The sequence below is a fragment of the Electrona antarctica genome (assembly GCF_951216825.1).
Source record: "Electrona antarctica genome assembly, chromosome: 7".
NCBI lineage: Eukaryota > Metazoa > Chordata > Actinopteri > Myctophiformes > Myctophidae > Electrona > Electrona antarctica.
The window spans coordinates 35,446,771-35,474,435 of NC_136812.1; the positions used below are offsets into that span (position 1 = coordinate 35,446,771).

At 41.4% G+C, this 27,665-nt stretch overlaps 2 protein-coding genes across 2 annotated transcripts in view; one reads left to right on the forward strand and one right to left on the reverse strand.

Annotated features, from left to right (window-relative positions):
• gabrb3 (gamma-aminobutyric acid type A receptor subunit beta3) overlaps positions 1 to 12,630 on the reverse strand; it is a gene marked incomplete at both ends in the record, with an annotated part of 43,197 nt that extends 30,567 nt beyond the window's left edge. Inside the window, 3 exons of the mRNA XM_079505478.1 lie at positions 12,199 to 12,266; positions 12,372 to 12,463; positions 12,551 to 12,630. Of these exons, the coding sequence (XP_079361604.1) occupies positions 12,199 to 12,266; positions 12,372 to 12,463; positions 12,551 to 12,630 (240 nt within the window). The remainder of the gene's footprint in view (positions 1 to 12,198; positions 12,267 to 12,371; positions 12,464 to 12,550) is intronic.
• Positions 12,631 to 22,562: 9,932 nt separating this feature from the next.
• gabra5 (gamma-aminobutyric acid type A receptor subunit alpha5) overlaps positions 22,563 to 27,665 on the forward strand; it is a 52,683-nt gene continuing 47,580 nt past the window's right edge. The window contains exons 1-3 of the mRNA XM_079505779.1: positions 22,563 to 22,866; positions 24,057 to 24,141; positions 24,449 to 24,573. Of these exons, the coding sequence (XP_079361905.1) occupies positions 24,059 to 24,141; positions 24,449 to 24,573 (208 nt within the window). The 5' untranslated portion in view covers positions 22,563 to 22,866; positions 24,057 to 24,058. The remainder of the gene's footprint in view (positions 22,867 to 24,056; positions 24,142 to 24,448; positions 24,574 to 27,665) is intronic.

Here is a 27,665-nt window from a genome sequence, read left to right on the forward strand (position 1 = left end):
AACAGTAACACCAGCGAGTCTGCTGGGAGTACAGGAATAGCAGTCAAAGACTCTTGTCTCCATGTGAGCAGTTGGGGGGGCTTGCCAACACTATTTAAGGCTCCTACTGTAAGTGCTCCCAATACGTGTTGTATCACATTCACTGGTTCTTGCATTCTTGACAGCCATGATCCTCTGCTAGGCTTGGAAACAAAAGGTGCTACTTGAAACCGATGTGATGTTTACGGAGTATTCTCATGAAAAAGGAACGGATATTGTGGGCGGTGGGGATCTAGGTAGGACCTATTTTTATGGTGATATTCAAGATGCAGCCAGAACAGGGTTGCAGATGGAATGAACCGAGGATCAGTTTATGGTTTCGGTGCGTGACAATGGCATACAACTAACTATAAATAAAGTGGAAAGGAGTGAAGAACATAAACTTTTGAATTATCTGATTTGTGGATAAAGGAAGTTGCAGCTCTGGGTTTCTCTTGTGTAGAAAAGTGGTTTACATACAGAGTTAAATGAGCTCTATACATATCATCAGTCCTAACCTAGTGAGCATCCTCCAGCTTGTTGCTGTACAAAATGACTACAACCAATTAAGGTAATAAAGTACAGGTGGCTCAGGGGTAGAGTGACCGGATGGGAACCGCAAGGTTCCCAGTTCGAACCCAGGCTCCCCCAGAATTAGTGTCGAAGTGTCCTTGAGCAAGACTCTGAACCCCTAATTGTTCCCGATGTGCAGGTTGGTGCCTTGCATGGTTTGCTCCGGCATCGGTGTGTGAATGTATGTGTAAATGGGTGAATGAAATGCACAATGTCTGTAAAGCGCCTTAGATAAAGGCACTATAAAAAAATGCACCATTTACAGGTGTCCGATCAAAAGACAATAATCCACATACAATAATTTTGTTTTGGTTCATCAGCTGGTAATTAAAAATTAAGTGAGGGTAGCTGTATGTGGCATTGAAACATATGCCGGTTTATGATTTACAGCAATCAATTATGCTTCGATCTGGTCAATTATTAGAATGTTGCTGTGCAATGGAGCTTCAGTCTAAAGAGGAAAATAAAGTGACATATTCTTGAAAAGATTATAGCACTTGAAAGTATTCAAAAACCCATTCCATCTAGAATGATTTAGTAGTACAGATAAGGAGCAAGCAAATATTCTGGATAGGAACTGGCAGCATTGACACTCCCTGTATAGCCATCTGGGAATCGGAAGGTTCAATCCTTGGCTTCATGGCGAAGTGTCCTTGAGCAAGACAGAACCGTTATCTGCTCCAGATGAGCAGGTTGGATGGTGTGTGAATGTATGAAGGAGACAGTAGTGTGCATCCGTGGCCCAGGTGCAACACAAGCAAAAATACATAATGTCCTGATGAAGATCAAATATATCGAAACGTTGAAGACACAATACAAATACAGATGAGCTTTTCCAGCATCACCAGTGTGCAGACTCCATTCTTCTTTAATGTATGCATGTCACACACATTGTAAAGTAAAGAAAGAAAAGCAGGTGTGCTTCCTCTGGATGCTGCCCTTGGTTTTGAGGCAGTGGGTGCTCAGCTATAAATACAATTTAAATCAAATACCACCAAAGTGGAAAAAGCGGCACTCCAAAATAAAAGATGCAAGAGCAAGACTGGCTCAGATGCAATTTCTCATTTAATTGAGAATGCTTATGCGTTTCGGCAATCAGCCTTCCTCCGAGTAGATTAAAAAGAATCTGCTCTGAGGAAGGCTGATTGCCAAATGCGTAAGCTTTCTCAATAAAAATGCATCTGAGCCAGTCATGAATCTTTTATTTTGGAGTGCCGCTTTTTCCACTTTGGGGCTTTATGACACATTGTAAAGTTGCGATAGAATGAAAACCATTTGACCATTTGAACTTAGGTAGGATAATGTCAAATCATGTGGTCAGATTGTCCGATGGCATATACCGTAGTTATAGACTCAAAGGCATTATTTCAAACTACAGCAAATGTTGTTACAACAATGGCAAACCTCCAAACCTTTCTAATCACCATAAACCGTAAGTACACCCTGTAAGAAAGAGTTTTCTTTAGCATACTTGCATAGCAGGTTAGGAATCTTTATGCTTCATTTCGAGACACACCTGAAGCCTACAACAAGTATCAGTACAAAATAGCAGCTATAAAACATATCAATAAAACAAAACATGAGTTTCATATTAAACAAGCCATGGCCTAGGCCTGCCGCCTACATGACCATAGACCCATATGTCCAAATCACCAGGATTATGCTTTTAACACCTGCTACATAGTCAAATGCAGCCCTGCAAAATAAATAACTTCAGCTTATACAGTAAGATTATAAGGCATTTTTGCATTTTTCCCAACCTTAATGCCTCAACTTATGGAAAACAATGGTTGCTGCCTTCCAAAGAACAGTTAAATCAATGGTTCTTCACCTCTTTTCCTCTGAAACTCTCAGGTGAATCCCCAGTAAGCAGGTCTTAGAGCACCATTTTTTATTTAGAGTGCACAGTTGGAGTCAAGGGTGCAATTACCTTATCTGGTGTAATATCACACTACTGTATCACGCTGACGGCAACATTACTCTGCTACACATCTACAGAAGGAAAAACCTCACGCACGCAATGGCTGTTTTTACACTCTCAGAGCTAAATTAACACAGAGGGTTTAACTGTGTAGAAAAGTGGTTTTCAACTCTTTTCATATCAAGTTCCATCCGCAATTCCATGCTGTATTGATGTTGGTACCATTAGGAGAGATAACATGCAAACCTTGGTCAAAATAACAATTCTTCTACATTCTCTAATTGTGTAGACTTCTTGTAAATTAAGTAATGCAGATGTGTAACAATAATGTAACTCTTCAGAGCGTTAAATAAAACCAAATAGACCCTTTACACTCTCAATAGTTAAAGATCTAATAAGGCCCACTTGGTTAGAAGCTCTCCATAATTTATCTGGGGACCACCTGGAACCTCCTCGAGGACCACTGGTGGTCCCCGGACCACTGGTTGATTGAAAACCACTGGTGTAGACTAATGGCTACTTTGTGCTTCATCCTACGACGGTGCGGATCGCTAAACAGATATAACATTCCACAACGTGTCATAGTGATGCATTGTGGGCTGCTATGTTTGATGTGTGAAGTATAAATCTGTGCTCGGCCTACCTTCTGAGGCTACTACTCCCTTAGTATAGCCTACAGTTGCCACGCTGTCATGACTTTCCAATTAACACTGCAAGTTACTTAACAAAATAGAGACATAGGCCTACAAGCTATGCACATCATGGCTGTGACAGCTTGTAGATCTGTTCTTTTGAGGCACAAAGGAGACAGCATGCAGTAGGAATAATTAACCCAAATGTGACAAAGTCATGCCATGTCTATGGTGCCTGCTTGCAGAAATGTAATACCACTCGCACGCTATTAAAGCAAAGCCGAATTTGCGCATATCGTACCAGGGATCAGCTGACTGTTAAAGGGAATGGCACCCGCCACGCTGGTTGCAGGAGGTGACGCCCTAAACACACCCATGACTAATTCAAGGCCGTTTTGCGCACGCCACGGGTGTCGGAGAGCGCATCTTACCGTGCTCATAATTGCAAAATGACATTGGCCACGCCTCCACCTCTTAAATTCTGTCATATTATATGTCATATAATATGAAGTTCAAAATGGGGCCCTGAGCCTCTTAACAGCAACACTTCCTCCAGACACAGAGGTAGATAGTAAAATGAAAGGGTTTTCTTCTCTCTGACTCATAGCTACTGACAGAGCACAGTATAACACAGCTACTATTTATAACATTGGGTCGATCTGGACTATATAGTTATTAGGAAAAAACAACAACAAAAAAACACACCAGTGTATTTAAATCTCAGAGGTAAAAAGAGATGAATTATTATTATTTTGTTTGCTATTTTCACTATTAAAGTGGTTAAGGGTATGGTCACACCTAACTTCTGCCTATGTGGCCGTCTTTTTTTTGTTTTTTACGATTTGGTTTTGGCTTTTCTGCCTTTATTGATAGTATCAAGTGAAGATAGACAGGAAAGAGGGAGAGAGAGAGAAGGGGAGAGACACGCAGCAAAGGTTCTCATGAACGGAACTCGAACACGCAACACGCTGTCAATTCAATAGATAAAAAGTGTATTTGAAGCAGATAATTGCTCGAGGCCATTGCTGCTTTTCCTCCTTTGTCCAATCGTATGAGTTGAAGACGGACCAGCCTGGCAACATCAAGACAGAAGGTGCTGCAAACTACAGCCTACTTTTTTAGGGTGCACTGGCTGCACAAAACAGGTGGCCGCCATCAGCCTGCAACCACTATGCATGTGTGACAGTAGCTAATTCAGTGTTACAGTAAATTAACACTCTGGAGTTTACTGTGCATTTAGCCTATTTTTGGAGTGCACTTGTGAAACATAGGCTGTTTATAAGTATAGGCCTGTATATAAGTAGTATATAAGTATAAGTATATTGTTTAAGAATATCAACAAATTGGATTTTACCGGGAGGGAGCCATCGTATTTTTTTAAAAGACCTACGCAAGGAAAATAAGAAATATATTAATAATCTCATCTCCTTGACAACGGGCTCTCTGCAGCTCACCCACACAGGGTATGGGCCGATACCTTGTGTGACTCCGGCTGTTTCAAAGATTGCAGCCAACACATAATTATTATGCCTTTTCACTATACTTGAAGAGCAAGTGATCGAGAGACAAAGAGAGAACCAGAGGGAGGGGAGGGGGGGGGGGGGGGGGGGGGGGAGAGAGAGAGAGAGACACACAGACAGTCCCATTTTTAACCTCTTAAAACCATGAGTTATATTATTATTATATTATTATTGTATTACGATACGATACGATACGATACGATATAACTTTATTGTCAGCTTGCACTGAAATTTGTTTTGCGTCCATGACCGTTCAAGATACAGACAAGACAGACACAATACATTACAAAAAAAAAAAACATTACAGGACTCAAATCACAGAAACAGACAGGAACAAGAACATATCCTCTAGGTTACTGATTTTGGTTTAAAAGCAGAACAGACTGGTGTACAAAAGAGTTCTTTAGCCAGTTTTTCTTATATTTAGGGACTCTAAAGCGCCTCATGGAGGGCAACAGTTGATATTCATCATTTAAAACATGTAAGGGGTCAGAGGAGATACTCTTCGCCAGTCTAAGCATGCTCTACAAGCCGGTCAACGCTACACTGGTACTGTTTCGGGTCATCACTGTCAGTCATCAAAGATATTAGAGTAGAATCAACTGAGTATTTCAGAAGAACCTGGTTTGACTCGCAGGTGTTACAGTCAGCCGTGTAAAGGGTAAACAGTACAGGTTAGCTAATGCATCCTTGGGGTGCACCAACTCTAGTCCTGAATAGGAACAAAAGGATTAATGTGTAGCTGAACCATTTTAGGGAGGAGCAAGTCCGACTGCATGTATTGTGTTGAATGCAGAAGAAGAATCTAGGAAAAGTCATCTAGCATAGGATTTTGGTTTATCAAGATGTTTGGAGATGAGGTATTATTATTACTAGCCCTTACCCGTTGTGAGATATTGCCCCCCCCCCCCCCCCCCCCCCCCCCCCTTGTGGCCGTGGGGGGTACTGCGGCCTGGGTGCGTTTTCGCATTTTTAATTCACTAATAAATTCATTATTAATTTGTAATTTGTTAAATGGGAAAAGGGGCCTCGTTAAGACCTCCATATTATTATGGTCAATTATGTGTGAAAAGTGGGAGTGATTTGGTGCAGGCAGTGTGGAGCTACGTCAGTGTTTCTGACAGACACACACACACACACATTCAGACATTCAGACAGACATTGACTGAATTATAGTATGATATGATGATATGATGATTAACTCATTTACTGTCACCCGCTATCGAGTTAATTCTGTGAGTGGCCTCATTAAGTGCCAACCCAGCTTGTATTTTGTAACTTTATGTTGTGTCGTAAACAGTAAATGATCTGTGTTATTATAAGAACAGAAATCCACTTATCAACCAATTACAGTATCTCAGGGATGTAGATATTAATAAAGATAATTGGGGGTTAAATGTGTTATAATATGGGGGACGCATGGTGCATACTAGGAGGCATGGTGAATGAGACAGAAAGGCAGGAAGTATCATATGACAGACAGAGTAGGAAGTTGCGTGCTTTACACAGTGCATTAGGACGGATGTGTTTATTTTCCTAGTTCATTCAGAGACAATGTAACGGACAGGAGACATTGCTGTAAGTGCTTATAATGTGTTATGTGTATGTACGTTTAAATGCTCTTAACATGGCAAATCAGGCTTTATACTGTACAGTTTAAGTAGAAGTGTGTTTGTATGTGAATGAGTGTGTTATTAGATAATTGTTAATACAATGGCCAAAATCAAATGATTGTTTGCGAGCATTATTGCAACTTTGAGGAAGTGTGTGTTTGAGTAATATAACGGTGTGTGTTTAAATCACAAGTTACCATACCCGTCTATTACACTCCCGTGCGGAGGGTTGAATCAGTAATTAAGCAAAGCTATGAAACGGCAAAGTTTAGTTATATCCGTACACCCGCGATTCAGTCTAATGTCCATCACCACTTCCCGTAGCAGAGGGGTCTTTTATTTTGAAAACCCCCAAATTCATTCCAAATGAAACGGAGGCAAAATCAATCTGGTGATCATCACTTTAACTCATTTACTGCCGACCCGCGATTCAGTCAAATGTCCCTTATCTCCGTCCATAGAATAGGTGTCTTTTAAACCCTAAAATTCACACCGGAAGAACCCGGAAGTAAACATCTGCCATAACTATGCTGCGGATTGTTCTAACCCGAGGTAGCGCAGATTTGTATTGAGCTCCTAGCATCGCCGTTCCGTTCAATCACCTCAATCTGAGAAGAACACTGATAAAGATCACGCTAATAAATGGACGTGTGTCAGCACCACGCTCACGCCCTCATTCCAGAGATCATCATCTCCAACCTACTAAATCTACACACCTGCTCCTCATTAGTCCACGCCTATATAATCACCCCCTCTGCCACTCCACTTCAGTCAGTATTGTTTGCCTGCACTAGACACTAGCCACTCTACACGGTCCCGTCCGTTTATAGCTTTTGTCTGTGTTTGTTGGTGAATCAAACTTTGCTTTTGACTACGACTTTTCCCTTTTCCCTTTGTACCTTTGCCTGGATTTATTAAACATCCTTGAAACTAGATTGTCGGTCTAATAGTATGTCGTAACTAAAGCCTGTACCCATATTAGACGCACGCACGCACGCACGCACGCACGCACGCACATTGTGTTCCAGTTCCAATTTTCTCTTTTTGTTTCATCACTTCCAGTTCTCTTGCCTGATTGGATGAAATTGGGATCCTGAAATGAAAATATATTAAATATATATATTAAATATATATATATATATATTAAAAGAGCTGAAGAGACCCGGAGAACAGCTACTGAACAAACACCTACTCCATAGCAATGGTTACTGTGTGAATATATAATTATTTAACACGAATTTTACCTTAAAAAAAGGAAAAAGAAAAAAAAGAAAACTAATATCACAGTACCTTAAACTTTTGATTATAGATAAATTCATCACAGTAATTCTTTTTTTTAAATTAGCTGGTCTCACTTTTGTTTTACAACAAGAACAGTAGTCAAATGTAAAGAATATATATATATATTTTGATGTGCATTTTGGAGCGGCTATAATGTAATTGTTAGGATTATGTACTGTACTTGTGAAAACCTTTATTAAAAAAACACTAGGCTACGCTAATGAGTAGAAAGCATTAAACCCACAGCTTTGGAGAACTTATTCCCTATTTGAGAAGCTGCTAATTGATCCCATAAAGATGAGTGAAATGAGCTAAACTCAACATACCTTCAAACTGCAAGCAGACAAAAAAATGTTTCCATGAGTTTGTCTGTCTTGGTAAGTAGAAAGAAAATCACACAATTCCCCCAAAACCTTGATATCCATTTAATGCCTATCTTCGGCACTCTACTTATGCCTATCTACGGCACTTGTTAGGATTTCGCCATGGTTCGTGCTGTACCATTGCTGCACTATCTCTATCTGCCCAGCGGTTCTCATTGTGCAGGATAGAGACATTTGGAGATTTCCATGCCCTGACCATGACAGAAACAACAAATGGGTATACTTTTTTCACAACGTTCACTTGCCAGCTCCGATCTCATTCAACTGTGCTAAAGTGATACAGGTATCATGGTATGTATTGTATCTGAACGGAAAACAGGGGTATCATTTAGGGTCCCAGGAGATTTCAATTACCTCAAGTTCGGTTGCATACTTTCTCAGACTAATTTCTGTTGATTTCTGATCTGATTTTAGATTTTTAGATTGCACGCCCGTCCATCTACATATGACACGTTTTCTTGTCTGCAACGCAACCATACATTGATTCATTAATAGTGAAAATATCAGATCTACAAGCTCACAATGTGACACATCGTTCGTGACGCGTTGTCAAGCTTGTAGATCAGCTAGTTTCACTATTTTTGAAATGGGGCCTAAATGGTAACTTTGCTTTGCTCCTCTGACTGAAGAAGGAAGAGTGTACTGTAATTTCAGGACCATGGATAGCTTACAGTGTGCACTTGGTTGCTTAGAATACCATGAGGAAAAATGATCTGGTTCAAGGGCACACACTTCCGCTGGCATAAACTGATTGCATAGTTCAGGTTGCATAGTTCATGCAACCTGATCAGTGAACAGTGTTCATATTAGTGGCATTATATTTCCATATGAACCATGGAATGTGAACCATTTTTTGAGCTGAGCAAGAACACCAAGAAAGCTACAGCACTATGACCACCCAGGCATACAGCTGTTCCATCTAATCAAAGAAACCTCATTTAATATTCAGGGACAGTAACCTACATTTACTTGAGTACTGTACTTACTGTAAGTAATTTTAATGTCTGTACTTTACTCAATTGTATCAATATCTTTGGAAGCATATGACTTTCACTCCACTACATTTCTAAGACAAATATTGTTATTTTATCACTTTGTGGCCGTCTATGTAGCCATTTTTTTTACAATGGTTTTCAATGGGAAAGGAGCGTTTTTGTTGGTATTGCTTTCCACGTGTTGCGCACACCTTGTGTTTATGTGCTCTATATGCGCCAGGTTGCCCCAAGTAGAAAAATAAGTCTATTTGAAGCAGATAAATGCTCAAGACTGTTGCTGCTTTTCCTTCTCTGTCCAATCGAATGGGTCGAAGGCAGACCGTCTCCTGGCAGATTAGACAGAAGGCGATGCAAGCTACTCACTTCTTCAGGCTGCACTGGCTGCACGAAACAGGCGGCTGCGCACAACCTGCGTTTATCAGCCTGCAACCACTGTGAAGGTGTGACCGTAACCTCTTAAAGCTGCTATAAGCAATAATATGTGAACATTTTAATGAGCTTTTTTGTTTTGGTATTCAGACAGCCAGCAATGGTTAGACCGCTCCCCAAAAAATGTAGCCTCTGTGACACATCTAGGGGCCGCAATCTGCATTCAAAGATGTTCCTAGAAGCTTTGTTATTGGTCGAAAAAAAACCAGGTCACAATGACTAACCAATCAGGAAGTAGACAGGCAAATCGACCAAAGACAAAGCTTCTAGGAACATCTTTGAATGCAGATTGTGGCCCCTAGAAGTGTCACAGAGACTAAATGTTTTTTGGGAGCGTTCTACCCATTGCTGGCTGTCTGAAAATGATAAAGTAAAATTGCCCACCTCATTTTTAGAGTAATAGTTGGGCTGTTTGGGTTTTATGAATGAATCACTTCATTGGCTAATCATTTGCAAGTGTCAAGTTTCAGTTTGTCAAGTCATGCACACACATGGGGTCAATGGCTACTGACTGGAATGGGCTAGTTTTTTTATTTGTCCGATTGTTTAGACCAGTACATTTCCTCCACCTTATCTGCAGGTTTTGATTTATTGAATACATTACTTTTACTTTTTAACTGTTTGAATGGACAAGCACAGGGGAGTACAGTACAATAAGGTCTGCTAAAAGGATGAATCCAAGAAAGCCTTTCGGGTTGTTTCCATTTGGATTCATCAAATGAAGCATCGTATACATCTGCTTCCACATAATTTCTATATCTGCTTTTTTTCATAACCCGCCCGTCCCGTCCCGCCACAGGAGCCAGCCCGCACCAACCCGCCCGCAACACAATATAATAATCAACGACCCGCCCGCCCCGTGGCCAGCAAAAATAAAAAGTAGTTTATTTTACATTTCTACCCAGATTTAGAGGAATATCTCATTTTAAACACTAGGAAATTACCCAACCAGTCTGCCCTGCAGCCCAAATTACTGGTTATCAAAGTAAAATTGAAAAGCAGTTGCTTGCTTTGTTGTTATTAATATTATTAAGTATGGCATAATCGCATTTGCTTGATTGCCTACAAGTGGCTGTCAGTCAGAAAGTTTGTGTGATCGAACATTGTGAAATAACACTGGACTGACAGAGGGAGGGAGAGAGAGAGAGAGAGAGAGAGAGAGAGAGAGAGAGAGAGGTGTGATGGTCCCTCTCCTGCGTGAGTCCTAACAAATTGAATGAACAGTATAAAACGTATACACATACGTGGAACGTGACAACTGACATGACATAACTATCTGGCTAAAGTCCCCTTTCATAAGCAACACATTGATGAACAACAGAACAAGCTGATGATTTCAGCAGGAGTAAAGACAGGAGACCAGGTACCGGAATTCTTTTTTTCCTTCTTTTTTGGGGGAGGGGGTGCCCCGCCCCGCCCACCACGTGATAATTGTGCTGAAAACCTTGGCCCGTCCGCCCATCCCGCGGAACAACCCGAGGGACCTGTGGCCAACGGGCCGGCCCGCGCATCACTAATGCACAATTGCACATATCTTTATTTGTTCTATTTTAACCTGTTCTCTCTTTCCCTTTGCACTCTCCCACACTTCTATCTCTTCTCACGGAATTACTACCAGTAAGACGCCCTGAGGGCGAGAAGTATGCATCCGCCTGGGTGACGGCAGACTCTCTCAAAATGTGGAACGCCCTACCAACAGTCATTAAGACATGTGAATCCCTTGACTCCTCCAAAACCTCTCTCAAAGGTCACCTACGGACGGCTGTAATTCGAAACTGGCCCCCGTAAAATCTGAACCCACCCACCCCTTTTTCCCCTCACTATATGCTTTTTTCCCCCTTTTTACCTCCTCTATGATGATTTCCTATTTTTTGGCTATATAGTAGTGTATATTTGTACATCTCTAAATGTTATGATGAATTGAATGGTGTTTTATTTATTAGGTCTAACTCTACAATGCAATATCCTGAGTGTTACTGTAACTCTGAAAGTCTACAAATGGGCTGTACGATCTCAAGAGTTAAATGAACACTCTATAGTTTGTAGTATATCAGACTGGATGACTCCTGGCGGGCCATGTTCATGTCTTGTGTGGTTATTGCAGTGATTACTCCTCTATGTGTCATGGGTATTATTTAATACATAGTGTCCTCCTGGTAACATGTGACGCAAGCGCCAAGCGCTGTCAGCAATTCTGACTGAAGATATACTGTAGAATAGATGACAAATAGATAAGAAAGCTCTGGACTAATGCTGTGTCTATATAGCAAATACACCTGTCCATGAGTGTGCCTGCATGTGCTAATAATAATAATAATAATAATAATAATAATAATAACTTTTTGAATTGTGTAAAAAAACTCTTCTTAGTAATGTAGTGGAGTCAAAATAACAATACTGGAGTGAAAGTCGTATCCAAAAATACAGATAGGCTACTTGAGTAAAGTACAGACAAAATAAATTGACTTACAGTAAGTACAGTACAAAACATTAATTTAGTAGCCTACTTTGACCAACAACAACAATGTTGGAACCTGTAAGGCTGTACAGACAACCAGACCTCAGCACATAATACAATGAAATAGGCCTATACTCTTTCATTTGCATATTATTCCCAACTGGCCAGAGCAATAAGCTTCAATCTAGAATAACCATTAATTCTTTAACATGCACGTCCGGGACGTCCCCTCCTCCTGCCACTTGAATTAATGTCCCAGCTATTGGGCAATAATGCTACATGGTAAAAGTAATTCAAGCAATTAATTCGTTTTCATTAATAATTCATAAATTATTAATTATTATCATAAATAAATCATGTATGTGTCAAACTTACCATGTTGACTTCTGAGACCATGTCTATACTTGCCACGTCTATACTCATGCCAACAGCAACCGGTGTACCTTAAAGATATAAGTGAATCATGACATGATATTAGAAAACAACACATATAGGCTACAGCACAAACTATGGGGATATATGTGGCATTAACCCCGGTGCATACATACCCCCAAAGTCTGGACGAAGGCGAATATCATATCCTTTCAGCAGTCTATCCACAGTCTCTTTCACGAAAGACATGTTCCCCGGCTCGTTGACGCTGAGAAGCAAAAGAGAAAGAGAACGGTTGAGAGCTCAGAAGCAACGCGCATCTCTCGTTTAGCGTCCGTCTCCTGTAAGCACTTACCTCTGGGCACAGCACATTACTGCTACAATGAGCGGCAATGAAAGGACGTCAAATGGCCCTGTTTTCTGCAATCCCCACATTCCTTGTGATCTCTGAATGGATGTTTCACTGGCGTTCAACAAATGACAAGATGACAACTGATGAGATTCTCCATGAGGAGCGAACCGCTATCGTCCTCACTGCGCCCGAGGAGGTCCTCTGATCCGATCAGGTGAGAGTTCATTCGCGATTCTGTCTACCTATGGCGTAGAGTAGACTTTTACCAACGATTAATTAGCTGCAGTCTGCAGACATTTTACTCAAATATGTTACAATAGCTTTTTGGGCAGATAAGTCAAACTGTCACCTCTCCTGGCTCTCCATCATTGTGCGTAAAGGCTTAGTTTTCGCATTTAAACGCACAACAGCATCCACGATTCAAGGAGACAGCGGGTCCACAGGTTATTTTGCTCATGCAAAAAAAGGAAGAAAAAACCTGTCGCCAAATTGTTATTGAGGTTTGCCTGCCTTTAGCATGTCCTGGTCATACGCTCTTGCCCTTGCATATAATCCAATTCATAGCCTATATAGTTGTCGGAGTTTGAAAAACATGTCCACTCCACGGCCACGCTCTATACATGACGGTACTGGCAGTAATTAAGCACCACGTGACATCGTAGTCTTCATACAAGCTGTTTTGAAGCGATTTACCTGATTGGAGAGTTGACCCGGAGAGCTCTGCAACAATTATTTATAATGGAGAACAGTTTATAATGCGCTCTGCAATACAATGCGCTCAGGGATTTGGCTAAAGAGGATGATTGCACTTTGACTTGCAATTATGTTCACATTTATTCATGAATTCAATAAAATGTGTGTTCTCCGATTCACTGAGGGGAGTAAGTGTGAAGTGCTACTTACTAATTGGTAACACCTTCGTTTGTAACTCGTGACTTCTCAATTGGGCCCTGGGCCCCTATACAGACATCAGATGGAAATGAAGACATCAGATTAAATGAAATGATCAATTTGATTACCACTGTGGCCTCACTACCGTGTCCATAGACCTATTCTTATCCTTTCAAATCTTTCAATGTACATTTCTGCAGCATACAGGTAGCCTGTAGGCTAGGCCTACTTGATATTTCGTCACTGCAGAATTGCATGTCAAAGGAGGGACATGCAGTGCAGTTAATGTCACTATACTCACTAGGCTTCACTTGCATGGGATGTGGTGGGCTGGGAAGTGTTAGCCTGGTTAATAAACCAGACCGAATCAGCCGTTGGCAAAAAAAAGTTGCCTACCAGCGGATTTCGGTCTGGCGAGGCTCAGTAGCACGCCTCTTTCCTACAATCGAGAACAGGTCGGACCAATCGGGACACGGTATGCAATATGGGCGGGCTTTGGTACAGTGACGTTCAATGCTTGAGACTTTTGACTGACAGTAGCTCTGACCAATTGCGTCAAAGAGAAAATGTTTGAACCCGCCCCCCGGGAAATGAAATCCAAGTGGAGCCAGCCCAGACTGATATACCGCGACAGTGTTGTGTGATATTAGTCTGGCTTATTAGCCAGGCTAGGGAAGTGTAGCACTGAATCCAATGTGTTTCTATGCTGATTCTGAAGAGGGTAGAGTTACAGGTTGGATTCCCAGAACTGCACAGCAGCACTAGGCCTGATTGAGTGTAGCCTAATGCTTTCAGGAAGCAATGGCAGGTCGGAAATATACAAAACAGCTGTCTGTAAGATTGTTATATTATCACCATAAAGTGAGTTATTATTTGCTCAGGGGGGTTGAGTTACGGTCTGGATATCTGAGATTTCCATGAACCTGTCCTGAACAGTTTCAAGTTTCTTAAAGGTATAGCCCATACAAGGCATCTTCATTTTGAACTTTCACGCAAGAAAAAACATAGGATCCCTGTATTCACACCCATAGGCTACACCCGCCTCAACCAACCTTTTTTGTCTCCACCAGGCCAAAGGCATGGGGAGAGAGTATGTTTTACACCCTGTCTGTCTGTCCGTGTGTCCGTCCGTCCGTCCGTCCGTCCGTGTACAGCTAATCTCCGGCACCGTTGTCCAGTCGCTGCCACACTGTGCACATAAACTCCCTGGATGCCAATTCTGAACCTATAGTATGTACTTACGGAAAGTAACTTTTTTGGAGCAGGGTGAAACAACCGCTTAAATCAGGCTCAAATAGCTTATTGCAGCATGCATGTGGCCAGTCAACCCCCCTCCACTGCTTCCGTAAGATTGCATTGGGAAAATGTGGTTTTCAACCAAATTTCACGCAAATCGGTAGACATCTCTATAGTCATGTGATCAACACAGATCTGTTTGATTTTTCATATTCTATCTTGATTGGCTACGATTGACATCTAAAGTTTCCTCAAATCATGAACGAATCATGAAATCATGTCCAATTCACCTTTAGCTATAAGCCCCGCCCTCTCCCACTTAGACACTCCCACTTAGACACTTTCCAGCCAGGCTCATTCATTCCAATGTAAATATCATGATTTTAAACATTAAATACTGGTTCATTTTTGGAACCAGACCTTCAAAATCTCTTCCAAATCCGTCAACAAGGCCTGCCGTATATGCACTGGAAAAATATGTGCATTTCTTTTTTAAAACAATGTTTTATCATATAGGAAAACTATTGGTGGATAGGTTCGTCTAACCCAGAGTAATCTAGTAGCGACACTAGTGTTGACTCCAATTGTAACATACAATGTGGAAGTGCTCATTCATCTCAATGGGATAGTTCCAGCCATAGGAGCAATGTTTGGAACTATAGCCCATAAGCACCCGCTTTGCGGCGAGATCAAAGCCTTTCGCCACTCTCTTACGAGATTACTCTGGTCTAACCCATGTTATGCTTAGCTGTGATTGGACCATAGCAGTTTTGGGAGGGGCTTTGCTATAGGTCAATTGCGGTGAAACTGTGCACGCACATTCAAGGCTGAGGAAGAAATGCCACTTGACATTTTTCAATGGCACCATATTATAGTGCCTATCATTTGCAACAACACATGATTATATTACTCCTACACATTTTGTCCGAACATAACAAACATTCCTGACCTGGTGGACACCTGTGTTCTGAATCTGAGGAACACTTTTTCTACTTTTTTGACTTATGTAATGAAATAGTTCACAAAGCCTGCTCCCCAGGCTGTGTTCATGGCATACCCAGGCAGGGCTACTGTATGTCAGTCCCAGCCACAAATCTTGGAAGCTAATTACAGGTAAACAGTATGGAATATCAAAACCCGGTTTGACTGTCATTGTCTTATGACTCACTAGGGCATTTATTGTTCACCCCCCAAAATACTTACTTTGGGGCAGAACAGATGCTGTGTTCATGATTTGTGGCATTTTCCGTGGATTTATTTTGGCCATGACTAATGTGACAAATAATTCATGGCTCCAGAGAGCATTTGTACTGATTTGTGTGAGTTTGGCAAAAAGAAAATCTGTAGGGGTAGTAGCAAAAGTTGTCAGACATAAATGGGCAGTTACGGTAAGTTAAGTTGGCATGATCCGCGGAATCCAGGGGGAAACAAATTGATTGTATGACCTATACCGTTCAAGAGCTATAGGGCAAAACATGAAGTCATGTGAAATGTGAAACATTTTGGATGGAGGTTCTTCTTTGGCCTATTGGGAGTGTGCGTGCAAAGTTTCACATCGATCGGTGCAGCAGTGCCAAAGATCATTCACAGACAAACTCACAGGGGCTAAAACATAGTCACATCTCACAGTCACATAGTCACAACACATCTTCATCAAAGTGAAGTTGAAGTTGTAAATGGACTGTCTCAAAGTCAGAAGTCAGACAACTACAGTAAATGCTAATGCCTATATAATTCTGCAAGCTCAGCATTGGAAAACAATAAGGTGACTGGGAAAGGATATGGGCCTCATGATGACAACACATCACACTGTCCATCACCCTAATAAAGAAACATCTATAAACCATGACATACTGTAGGGCTTTAGTTAACCCCCGGATCCTTGGAATCTTACTATCCTTTTTTCTATTTACTGATTTGGCAGGTGTACAATATATCATCATATTGATATTTTCTCGTTGTGTAACTGTGGTACCAATAGACCGTATATACAGTAACAAGATCAGCAGTGATTCCTGGTTGAATTTAAAAAAATATAAATTAGATGTCGGCGCAGCCCATACAGGAAAAGATGTATTATCAATTTCAACCTTATGAACAGAAAATAATCTGCAGACCAAGTCGTTTTTGCCAATCTAATCTCGGAATTGTATTGGTTCCAACAATTCTGATATAATGGTGCAGTATTAACAAGACAAGAGTCTACAATAAAGATGAAGTTGATTTAGGAGCTACCAATAGGGCTTTTTAGACTCTTATCTTAATACTACACTGCACCAAATGTCATCTTGTAGATCTGCTATTTTTGCTGTTTTCTTTCTACCTTTTTTCTTTCTTTTTCTTTACATTTTAAAGAATTTCTGTAATGATGACATGTCCAAAATAGGGAAAACAATCTTATTAATTGAATTTGAATAAAAATTCAGTAGGAATATAGAATCTCTTTAATTAATTATCCCCTATTTGTCTTTTCAATTTGCCCCCTGGTACTGCCTGGTGCATGGACCCCACTTTGAAAACCACTGTACTAGCGGTTTGCTACACCCATTGTCCTACATCCAGCTGACACCCAATATACATGAAAAATATGATGGAAAATGTTTTTTTAAAATTATTATAATAAAAAAAATAATAATAATCACACACGTGCAAACTGAGTGGTGCAACTACCCCCCCCCCCCCCCCCTCTCTCTCTCTCTCTCATTAGAAGGCAACAGTGCAGCACTATCTCTATCTCTCTGTTTCTGGCACAACAGCGCCCCTACTGGTACTCATAGTAACATAGTCACACACAAACATAGGTTAACACGGACATTGCTGTTCCTTGGAGTGGTTGCACCACTCAAAAATACCCAAGGCTAAATGATCACCCTGCTGTGTTAAAAGTTGACATTTTGGCCTGAGGTGGCGCTAGAGCTTACATCTAAGCAGAGGTTATGTAGTCTGACAGAGAGTTTATATTTACAAATTATATTAAATGGTTAACCTTTAAAGCTCTATATCAGGGATCTCCACGTCTCTTCCGCTCTTTACAACATTTCGTCAACATGTCGGTCACCAAAACAAGTAGGGTTCATCTTCAGAGCATGAGGATCATGAGATGCGACGCAAATTCAATCCAGCCAGTAGTTTAGGACTGTTTGGGCGGATGGATGGATCATGGACCAGCTCAGGATATTGTAGAGTGAGCCAACTGTGTAATGTAGGCTATATCAAGGTGTGATGTGTTGTGAGCACTATTTTAACATTTTCAAAACATTTTGAAAGTATGGTTTAAGCAACAAACAACACATACGTATGCCGTAACATCACTCATTATGATATCCAAAATCCCAATATCTAATCGATATAATATTCCCAACCTTAATTAGTTGGTACCTTGCATGGTTGCCTCCGCTGTCTGTGTGTGAATGTGTGCATGGGTGAATGCACTTTGTAAATGCTTTGGAGTAGGCACTATACAAATAAACCATTTGCCGTCTTTAGAGTCCAGCTGATAGCGAGGGTCTGCACCTGAACACATCAAGTTTGAATTATTGAGCTATTGCTTTCTGGTTTTCAGTAAAGGTTGTTCATGTTCCCAAAGATGAATTTGAAATGTCCTCAGATATACTGAAGAAATATGTGTAGTTCTTACACAGAGGAGCATCATCCTTGTATATGTATTTGCAAACTCAGCAGTGTGTGCTACAGCAATATACAGGATTCCTTTCTGTTAAGTTTCATTCCAATGCACACAGCCAAACCCTGAGTCTTAACGTAACTCTTGGGTCCTGTACAAGTTCATTTTTAGACTCACATTGTTAAATTATTACTCTGGATTTTAATGTGCGCTTGAAGACATATTTGTGTTTAGTCAGCGGTAAAGATTTGCATGTAGACATAGGATGCTTCGCGATCTCTTCGCTACAATGTACAGAAGTGCTGCACCTGCTGCAAAATGCTTTTCTAATCTGCTCCAGGGGACGTAGGCTACAGTATAGCTCCATAACAGTGCACTGGATGTGATCATGGTGCAACCTGACTCCTCACCCAGCCATATTTCACTTCCTTTTATTCAAAATGGATGGAATCTTTTGCAGTGGTTCTCAAACTTCCTTACCCCGCTACAATAGTTTTTCAGCTGAGTACCATCCACAGCCACCTCCACAGCAAAACAAAAACAATATGGTAATGTACTGATATTGATGCATTTTTGGTGTTTCTCTTAGACCTTTTGTAAGGGTCTTCAATTGTACATTTCAATCACTCATCTATTTTGTAGATTTCTTTTTGTTTGGCTTTAACATTCAAATCTCATTCAGTCAAAGTCAAACAAAATGATCCAGCAAGCTAACTGGCAGGTATTTTCTATTGGTGGTGGTTGGCTGACCTATTATTGGCAGTTGGTTGTATTGAAATGAAATACATATATATTTATATCGTATATGATGGTTAAACAGATTTTATGAACAATTGATCATAATTCATAATCAATATCAGACAAAACTTTTTCTTTCTCTTTTTTCGTTTTCTGTGTACCCCTAAGTATCCCAAAGTACGCCACGAGGAAAATGGGTGTACTAGTACCGACACTTGATAAATACTGTATAGGGCATGCATTATAATCACCTGGATTCAACCATGGGTCTCTCACATGGATAGCCAAACATTTACCGCTCAAGCAAAGGCAGGCAAGTTTATCTATACAGCCAATTTCAACAAGGCAATTCAGAGTGTTTAAAACATAAAATAGGATTTGGGCAGCCAATCATACCTTGTGTCATAGATGGCGTAGAGTTTCTTGTTCCCGTCAACAGCGTTCCTGTAAAGACAGACAGAAGAAATACGTAAACCACTTTTCCAGTGCATAATGATGAGCTGAGTCTCATCTATGAAAACAGAATGACCAGGTTCTCAAAGAGAAAACAATGGGATTAAAAGTTAAAAGTCGTGCTCCTGGATCAAGCAGGATGCAATCAGAAGAAAAACAATAAACTGTTCCCTTTTGTTATGCCATTTTAAAATCAAATGGCATAACACAATTTGTAAGTGTACTGAGAACTAAAAAACATTGCATGGATGGACCTGGGACGTATCCTCAGTGATCTATCCCAAGGTCATCAGGGTTTTGGGTCTCGCAACATCATACCCCTCACTCAGGTGACCCAGCCGGGATGATCAAGTCCCGATTTACTTCCCAGTAGCTACCCACGATCAGTCCCATTAGGAAAAGACAGGGTCACACAGTCCGCCGCTCCCGAACTACTCTGCCGGGACTAGGCTCTGTGGGTTGACTCCTGTCCGGGCCCCTCCTACGTCTCAACAGGTCCACTCCTGATCTCACCAGGTGCAACCGTGCAGCGCAGGACCTGTGCGTTGCACCAGACTCCCAGCACCAGCCACTTCATTCAGGAGGACTATTGAGCCGCAATGGTTCCGCAGGCTCCACCGGCAAAGGAAACGGTGGTACTGCAGACTCCGCTTGCGGCTTGAATGGCCCTCCTAAAGGCCTTACCGTGGGCTGTTGGGCCTCCTCCTCACGGAAGACACAGTCTGGGGAGCCAACCCATACTGACCCGGGTGCTGTCTACATTCCGGCTGCCAACCATCTCTCAGGTGGTCATCAGACTATACCTGGTTGTCACATAGTCTATTCCTATGAGTCACTACTAAGAACTAAAAAACATTGCATGGATGCACCTGGGACTTATCCTCAGTGATGAATCCCAACTGTAGGCCTACTGTAATAGTGTAAGTTTAACTTACACCCGTAAAGGACCTGTCACAGTCCATTTAGGGCTATTTTTACACTCGCATTAATGCTGATAAGTGAGGGAACAGAATCTTAATCACATGCAATACATTTTTCTGTTGAGCAACACGGTTGTGTGTGTGACAATGTATACATTTTTGTTTTTTCTAATGTCTCTCCCCTTTGGCTTCAGTGCCCTCATATCAGATTAGGGGTTTTCTGTTAAAATTTTAAAAATCACACCCGTGTGAAGTAAGTGGTGCAACTCCGTGTGGGGGTCCCTGGGGGGGGGGGGGGGGGGGGGTTCCAACAGGAACGCACCCAGGGTGCCGGCCCGATTCCGGCGAGCTGCCCCGCGTCCGAAACGGTTGAGAAATGACAGAGTTACCGTGTGGAGGTCCCTCTACTGTACCCTCTACTGTACTGTACTGTCACTGTACTGTACTGTACTGGCACACCCGAAATCACCATATATACAGTTAATATGTGCGTGTTTTTGTGTGTGTGTTAGGTTGCGCACAGGTGGTGAAAAATAACCATGTTGTTTTCGTGCTCAGACGCACCCACCCACCCACCCAGCCAGCTACCCAGCCACCCACACACATAGTCACTTAAGGAAGTGGTTGCACCACTTAAAAGGGATAATCAGCACCTATATCCTCACTGGTCAACAAAATCACCTTTAAGACCCTAACAGGAGCCCCCGTACAAGGTTTCTTCGACTATGCATGCACCTCTTGGTACCACAGCACCTCAAATGCCTTTAAAACAAGGCTCCAGAATTCCCAAATCAAACTGGTCAGGCTACTACTGGGCCTCACCCCCTGAACCCACATCACCCCTGCCCACTTTGACAGGCTGGAATGGCTTAGGGTTGATGACAGAGTACAGCATCTTGCAATGGGTCTGGTCCACAAGATTCGATACACCACCAAGATACCCATGTACCTAAATCTAAATACTTCCTTAATGTCAATGAAGTCCACACCCACAACACCAGAGGGAGTTCAACAAACCATGTGCACAAACTAAATTAGGGGACTAAGGGACTAAATTAATTTCGCTCTTATGCCACAAAAATGTGGAATGCCCTACCAACTGTCATTAAGACATGTGAATCCCTTAACTCCTTCAAAACCGCTCTCAAAGGGCACCTACGGACGGCTGCAATTTGAAACTGGCCTCCGTAAAATCTGAATCCCCCACCCACCCCTTTATCCCCTCACTTATGTTTTTTCCCCTTTTTATCTCCTTTATGATGATTTCCTGTTGTTGGCTATATAGAAGTGTATATTTGTACGTCTCTGAATGTTATGATGAATTGAAAACGGTGGACCCTCTTGTAAACAAGTGTAATGCTTTATGGTGTCGTCCACTCACAGTTAACAGTTTTTGTATTGCGTTCTGAGTTGTGCTTGAACTGTACTGTAATTCTGCAAACTGTTAATAAACACTTCAATCAATCAAAATCAATTGCTGCTTTACCTCTACTTGTCCCTACTGGGGTGCCCTTGGCCCCTTATTGACAAGAAAATTCCACAGGGCACAGTGTCACACTCAAACTCTTCATAAAGGCAACATATTTGAAACCACACAGCAACTACTTCAGAAAAAGACAGACATACTTCATAAAAAGATGTATAGTCTACCATGTAGTTGTGTAAACTAATTAGAATGCACATTGTATATTTTAAGCTATAGACCCTATATGCAGTAAATACACTTCATACATGATCCTGTAAGCACAAAACAGAAATTTGACAATGACTTCTCAACATCATCTCAAATTCTCAATTCATCCCACTCACCCCAATCATTGGTAATTTCAACTGTTAAACATATTGGAAAATTGATGAATTAGATAGCCTATAGCATTTGGAAAATAGAATTAGAGATCCCTCTTATGGCTGTTTTGGTAACTGTAGGCTGACCCCCCAGCCCCCCCGCCCCTTACTTAACACAGCTGCACACAATCCAATGAGCCACATCCTCTATGCTTGTAGGGAGCAATAATATCATTGGGAGAGCCTGCATGCCGACGCACTGCATCCAAACCTGGGCGTTTTTGTACCTCTCATCAAATTATTACCAAAGTATCGGCTCGGGCACCTTACTTTTTCTTTTCTGGATCTACTATCACATTTTCAAGCAATTTCCAATCACCGTTGTGCGCGGTGTGTAGCCTACTGTGCACTGGCGCTCAGACTAATGGCAAAGTAAGGATGCTCGGTCAGCACAATTGTTGGGAAACCCAACAAAAGCTCTGGGGCAAATAAAGCTCGCTGACACTATACTCAGCCACGTTTTTCCTCGCTCTCCTGCCTTTTTAATTTTCTCTCCTGAGGGGCAATTATGGTGTACGAACGGAGGTGACGTCCTTTCCATTGCAATCTAAAAGTGTCAGATTTACGGAGGGACGGACGGCGGAGTGAAGTTTGACTGCGCATCATCGTGTGTGGTAAGCTCGGCAACTGCGCTCTGCTGCTTTGCACGGACTGTCTGTGCAGCAAACCGTTGCGTTGCAGCCAGGCTGAGTGTCTGAGTCAGATCAGTAGTGGGAGTCTGGGACGTGAGCACTGGACGAGAAACAGTAGTTTGTCGACTCGAGGTTTGCTTTTAGGACTGACTGGAAAGGCTTCAGGTCGGCGGGTGGTGGTGATGAACGCCGGGGAAAGGTATAGGACTATACATTCATATGCAATGTTAGGGTGGGCTTATCTTTGTGGTTTGGTCAGTGTTCGAACACAATGCAGGTGCGTAGCGTAGCCTACTGCCAGAGGAAGACCAGCTATATGTGAAGAGCACAGACACAGTCCAGTTGTGGTGGTGCTGCTGGTGCATGCAGACAATATTGCGGGATTCGCAGAGCAAATGATAGTGTTTGTAAGACAGAAAGACACTGTAGTTGAATGGATATGTTCGGAGGCTATTGATTGCTATTGGTTGTTTGTGGTAAATGCGTAACTTATGTTATGTTCTAAATCATTAACTCCAGGGAGAGCAGTAGCTGTTTCTATTGTTGTAATTGGGGCTTTAACAAAAAGAGCGCACTATTTGGGGGCTGCTGGAGAATCTGATAATGATAATTTAATAGCTACGTATCAGCCTTCTTCTTGGATTACATCCTCATAGATAGACAAGTATTACTAAATTCAGTTAATGTCAGCGCATGTAACCGGCGCTTGTTTTACGACAGCATCCACTTTGAGCCTTAATTAATTACTGAATGCCTAAACGCATAAAATGCAAGGCTCCCAGAGTCCCAGCACGACTAGCAAATAATAGGCTATAACCTGTAATACAATGTATAGCACACACTGTTCAATTATTTCTATATGAACTTTTATATTTGTATTTTGTGGCGTGTTACTTTTTTGCTGGAAATAGAAGCTTATTGTATACTATAAACGAAATAATTCCCAAAACACACAATGCAATTTAACCTACTGTTCTCTTTATTTGCGGACACTTTCTAAAATATTGCATCAAATATATATATATATATGTGTGTGTGTGTGTGTGTGTGTGTGTGTGTGTGTGTGTGTGTGTGTGTGTGTGTGTGTGTGTGTGTGTGTGTGTAAATATAAATATAAATAATAATATTTAGGAATGGAATAAGTGGAATAAGACTTGGATTTCATGTTTTAGGAATGGGCGATGGAATGTACTACATCATTGCAATGAGAAGTGTGTGGGTCTGTGCCTTGCTATTGAGCATCACCTGCCGTCTGAGGTAAGGCACTAGCCTAACTTTGTCACGACAGCAATTTGGCACATATACTGTACAATGCAGAGGGTTAATTTAACTGAGAGAGTACAAATGGATCCAAATGGACCCTTTATGGAACCAAATATGGACCCTGGGTTCCATTTTCACTCAGAATATCAAGGGAGAGATAAAGAGAGAGAGAAACAACTTAAAATCCCTCTCATTTTTTTTAAATGTGTCTGTATATTTATTTTCTTTTAAATACATTTTTATTATATTGTTTGTTGTAAACTGTAAACAGAGAATGATATTGACTTATTCCCATGCACAGCTTCACCCAGATTGCTACCGGCAAACCCAAAGAGACAGAACTAAATGACAACATCACCATATTCACACGCATCCTGGACGGACTGCTTGATGGCTACGACAACAGACTCCGCCCTGGACTGGGAGGTATAGTAACTGGCACTGGCAGTACAGACTGCCCAAAATGTCTGAAATGAAATTCCTTTACTGTTTGTTTTTTGTGACATTATTAAAAACTGTAGTTGAAATTCACGTTCACGCTGCAAATTTAATACAGTTCAGAGGTCCAGGTGCGAGACTACATTTATTTTTCCACCCCTGTCCAACCTTTGTGTCAGTAGACCCTATAAGTGAATGATTACATAGCCAGCTCCTCCTCTTGTGCAGAGAACAATGCCCCCCGCACTGCAATGTCAGGCGTCTATTCATTTCCTAGCAGAGGAACAGAAAAAAACAAAAATAATCGTGCCAGCCTGTATTCATGAAGTATCTGACAAAGGTACGTGATCGCTGTAATGGTCTGGCTCTTCCTTAAGCATAAATCAATGGCTGTGTGTGAACACACGTTGGATCTCAAGATTTTGAGCCCGATATACACACCATCGTACGACAGCATAAAATTACACATAACAGTGCTGCTGTGACCTTGGCAAGGCAGTTGTTCTGTTAATAAAATCTATTGTTTTTATTGGATAGAACCATTGCTGTTCTGACTAGAAATAGCCTAAACAAGGTGTGCACTGCAAATTTAGCCTTTATCAACATTTGATATCTATTCTGTGTCAGCCGCAATCCGTCTCAGGCTCTGTCAATATTACTGTAAAACTTTGCTGTTACATCTCTATCAAACAAATCCTTTTTAATTTGCCACATGAAACCTGCAACATACTAGTGTCATGTCCCCTATGGGGCTCATGGCTCGGCAAGGCTTACTTACATGAAACCTAGTGTCCCTATTCTGAGGGTGAACATTCAGTGAAAATGGATATCTGATCTACAAGCTCACAATGCATTGACTTGTGACTTTTTTGCAAAGAGATTTGGTGTAGAGAGAAATAATAGCAGACCCTACTATAGAGCCCTGAGGGACCCTGGTCAACTAAGATCAGCATTGAGTCAGCACCCTCAACTTCATCATTAACGCTGCTAGGAGATGTATCTGTTTAATTTAGATATATATTTGTTTATTGATCCCCGTGTGAAATTCATGTGCCATCACAGCACCACAATAGGCATGAAAACACAGGTAACATGTAAGAGTAAGAATATTTACAAAACACTATTAACAAAATCACACCCGTGTGAAGTGATGGGCGCTCTTTATCATCGTACATCATCATGACGTAAAATAGACACTATGTCTATTTGCTCAGAGACTATGACATAACATTTTCCCTTCATTGTCAATGGGAATTTAATGTTTGTGTATAGGACAAAGTTTGTGGACAGACACCAAAAGCTGGATATAGGAGGGGCCCTCAAAAAAAGAAGAAATGTAATATGTAAAGTATAAACAAGAAATAACTCAAGTCATTATACGCTTGCATTCCATTCTCTTTCATATTGTACCTTAGTGTACCTTAGTGGGGCTTTCTGTAGTAACGTTTGGAGTAGTCATGCAGTGCAGTGGGGGAGAGGAGAGTGGGCTTAGTGTCCCATTGGCTGTGGGGCTAAGTGTCCCATTGGCCGTATAGGGCCAGTCTCCCATTGGCTTAGAGGCCAGCCAATCATGACATCTTGCCACTAGACCACGTTACTAGACTAGAAAGTCAGATCATTGATCAGCTCTGCAAGCTGATAAAAATAGGCAATGATGTATTCCAGTGAAATGAGTTATCATTGCTCATGTTACATCTTTTGAATACCTACAGTACCAACAGAAAATTTGCTAGCTTTTACTCGTAACAATTTACAAGCCATCTATACTTTATTGACTACTTTCCAGAACCACTCTCCATTATTCCCAATGACTTTGAGTAACTGATGACTTCAACCACTTAAACCCTAGCACTTAGGTGACCTGAGTCCCCCAGCTGCTCTATACTAGGCCCCCTCCTGTTTAGACTATGTCAAAACAGTACACTAAACATCTTTTAGAAAATCTACAAGCTCACAAAGCTCAGCAACACATCGCAAGGGGTTAATATACATGTATACACTATAATGCCAAAGAACCTTTCGTCATTCCTGACACTTTCAGTCTGTCTCAGCATGTGAGACGGATTAAGGGTCCACCCACAGTCATTGGATGTGATTATCACCAGGGGTCTCGATATTTCAGAGGTTGTTACGATTAACCTTGTTTAATCTGATCCTGTCAGTTTTCTCCTTGACACATTTTTATTCCTGACATCTAAAAGAGATTACTAGTGCAATATTTCTTTACTAAAGCAATTTCACCAACCCCAAATTCAACCTCTGTTAGACTTTCGAGTTCAAATTAGACTACTGTAATGGTCTTTCAGAGAGATATTAGATACAGTAGCTGCAGTTCACTGAGAAGCTGCTAGAGTTAAAACAAGGTCTAAAGGAAGCTGAAGACATTACTCCAAATCTCACATCCCTGCATTGGATTCCAGTGAGTCATAGAATAGATTTTAAAATATTGCTGCTCGTCTTGAATTGCTTTGCTGGTTTGGGGCCAAAACACATCTCTCTGTCTCCAACATGAATCTTCCAGACATCTCAGGTAATCCAGGGCCACTCTACTGACTGTTCCCAGAAACATTGTGAGGCAGTGGTTAGTTGTTATTGCCACACCAATCGCCAATACCTAAATTTATACTGTTTTCAGCCTACTTGAACACGATTGTTAAGAGTTAATTTTAAGGCTAAACTCTGAATTTTAAGATGGAAATTGTTTATTCTGATGGGATAAACTTGTACACAGAAAGAGTAAGAGAAAATGGGTTGGGAACCATATTATGTTTGGGTTTCAGATTAAGGGCTCCATCTCGCGCCAGGAGCCCTATCTCCTTCATTTTGGGATTTAGTATTGTGTAAGAGGCGTTCCCCCGTAAAAAATGCTATCTTGTGCCACCACCTAAATCCTTAAAACACCTCCGCTACCCATTACATTATGCATAGGTGTGGTTTAGGCATTACGCAACTTGAACCAATCTGTGTTCCAGGTGCCATTGCCTTTAAGAGATCTATTATCCATAATCCATTATGCCCTGGATCTTGCCTTATGGAAGAGCAACGCGTGCTGCCTTGGAATACATTTATTTTAGATACAG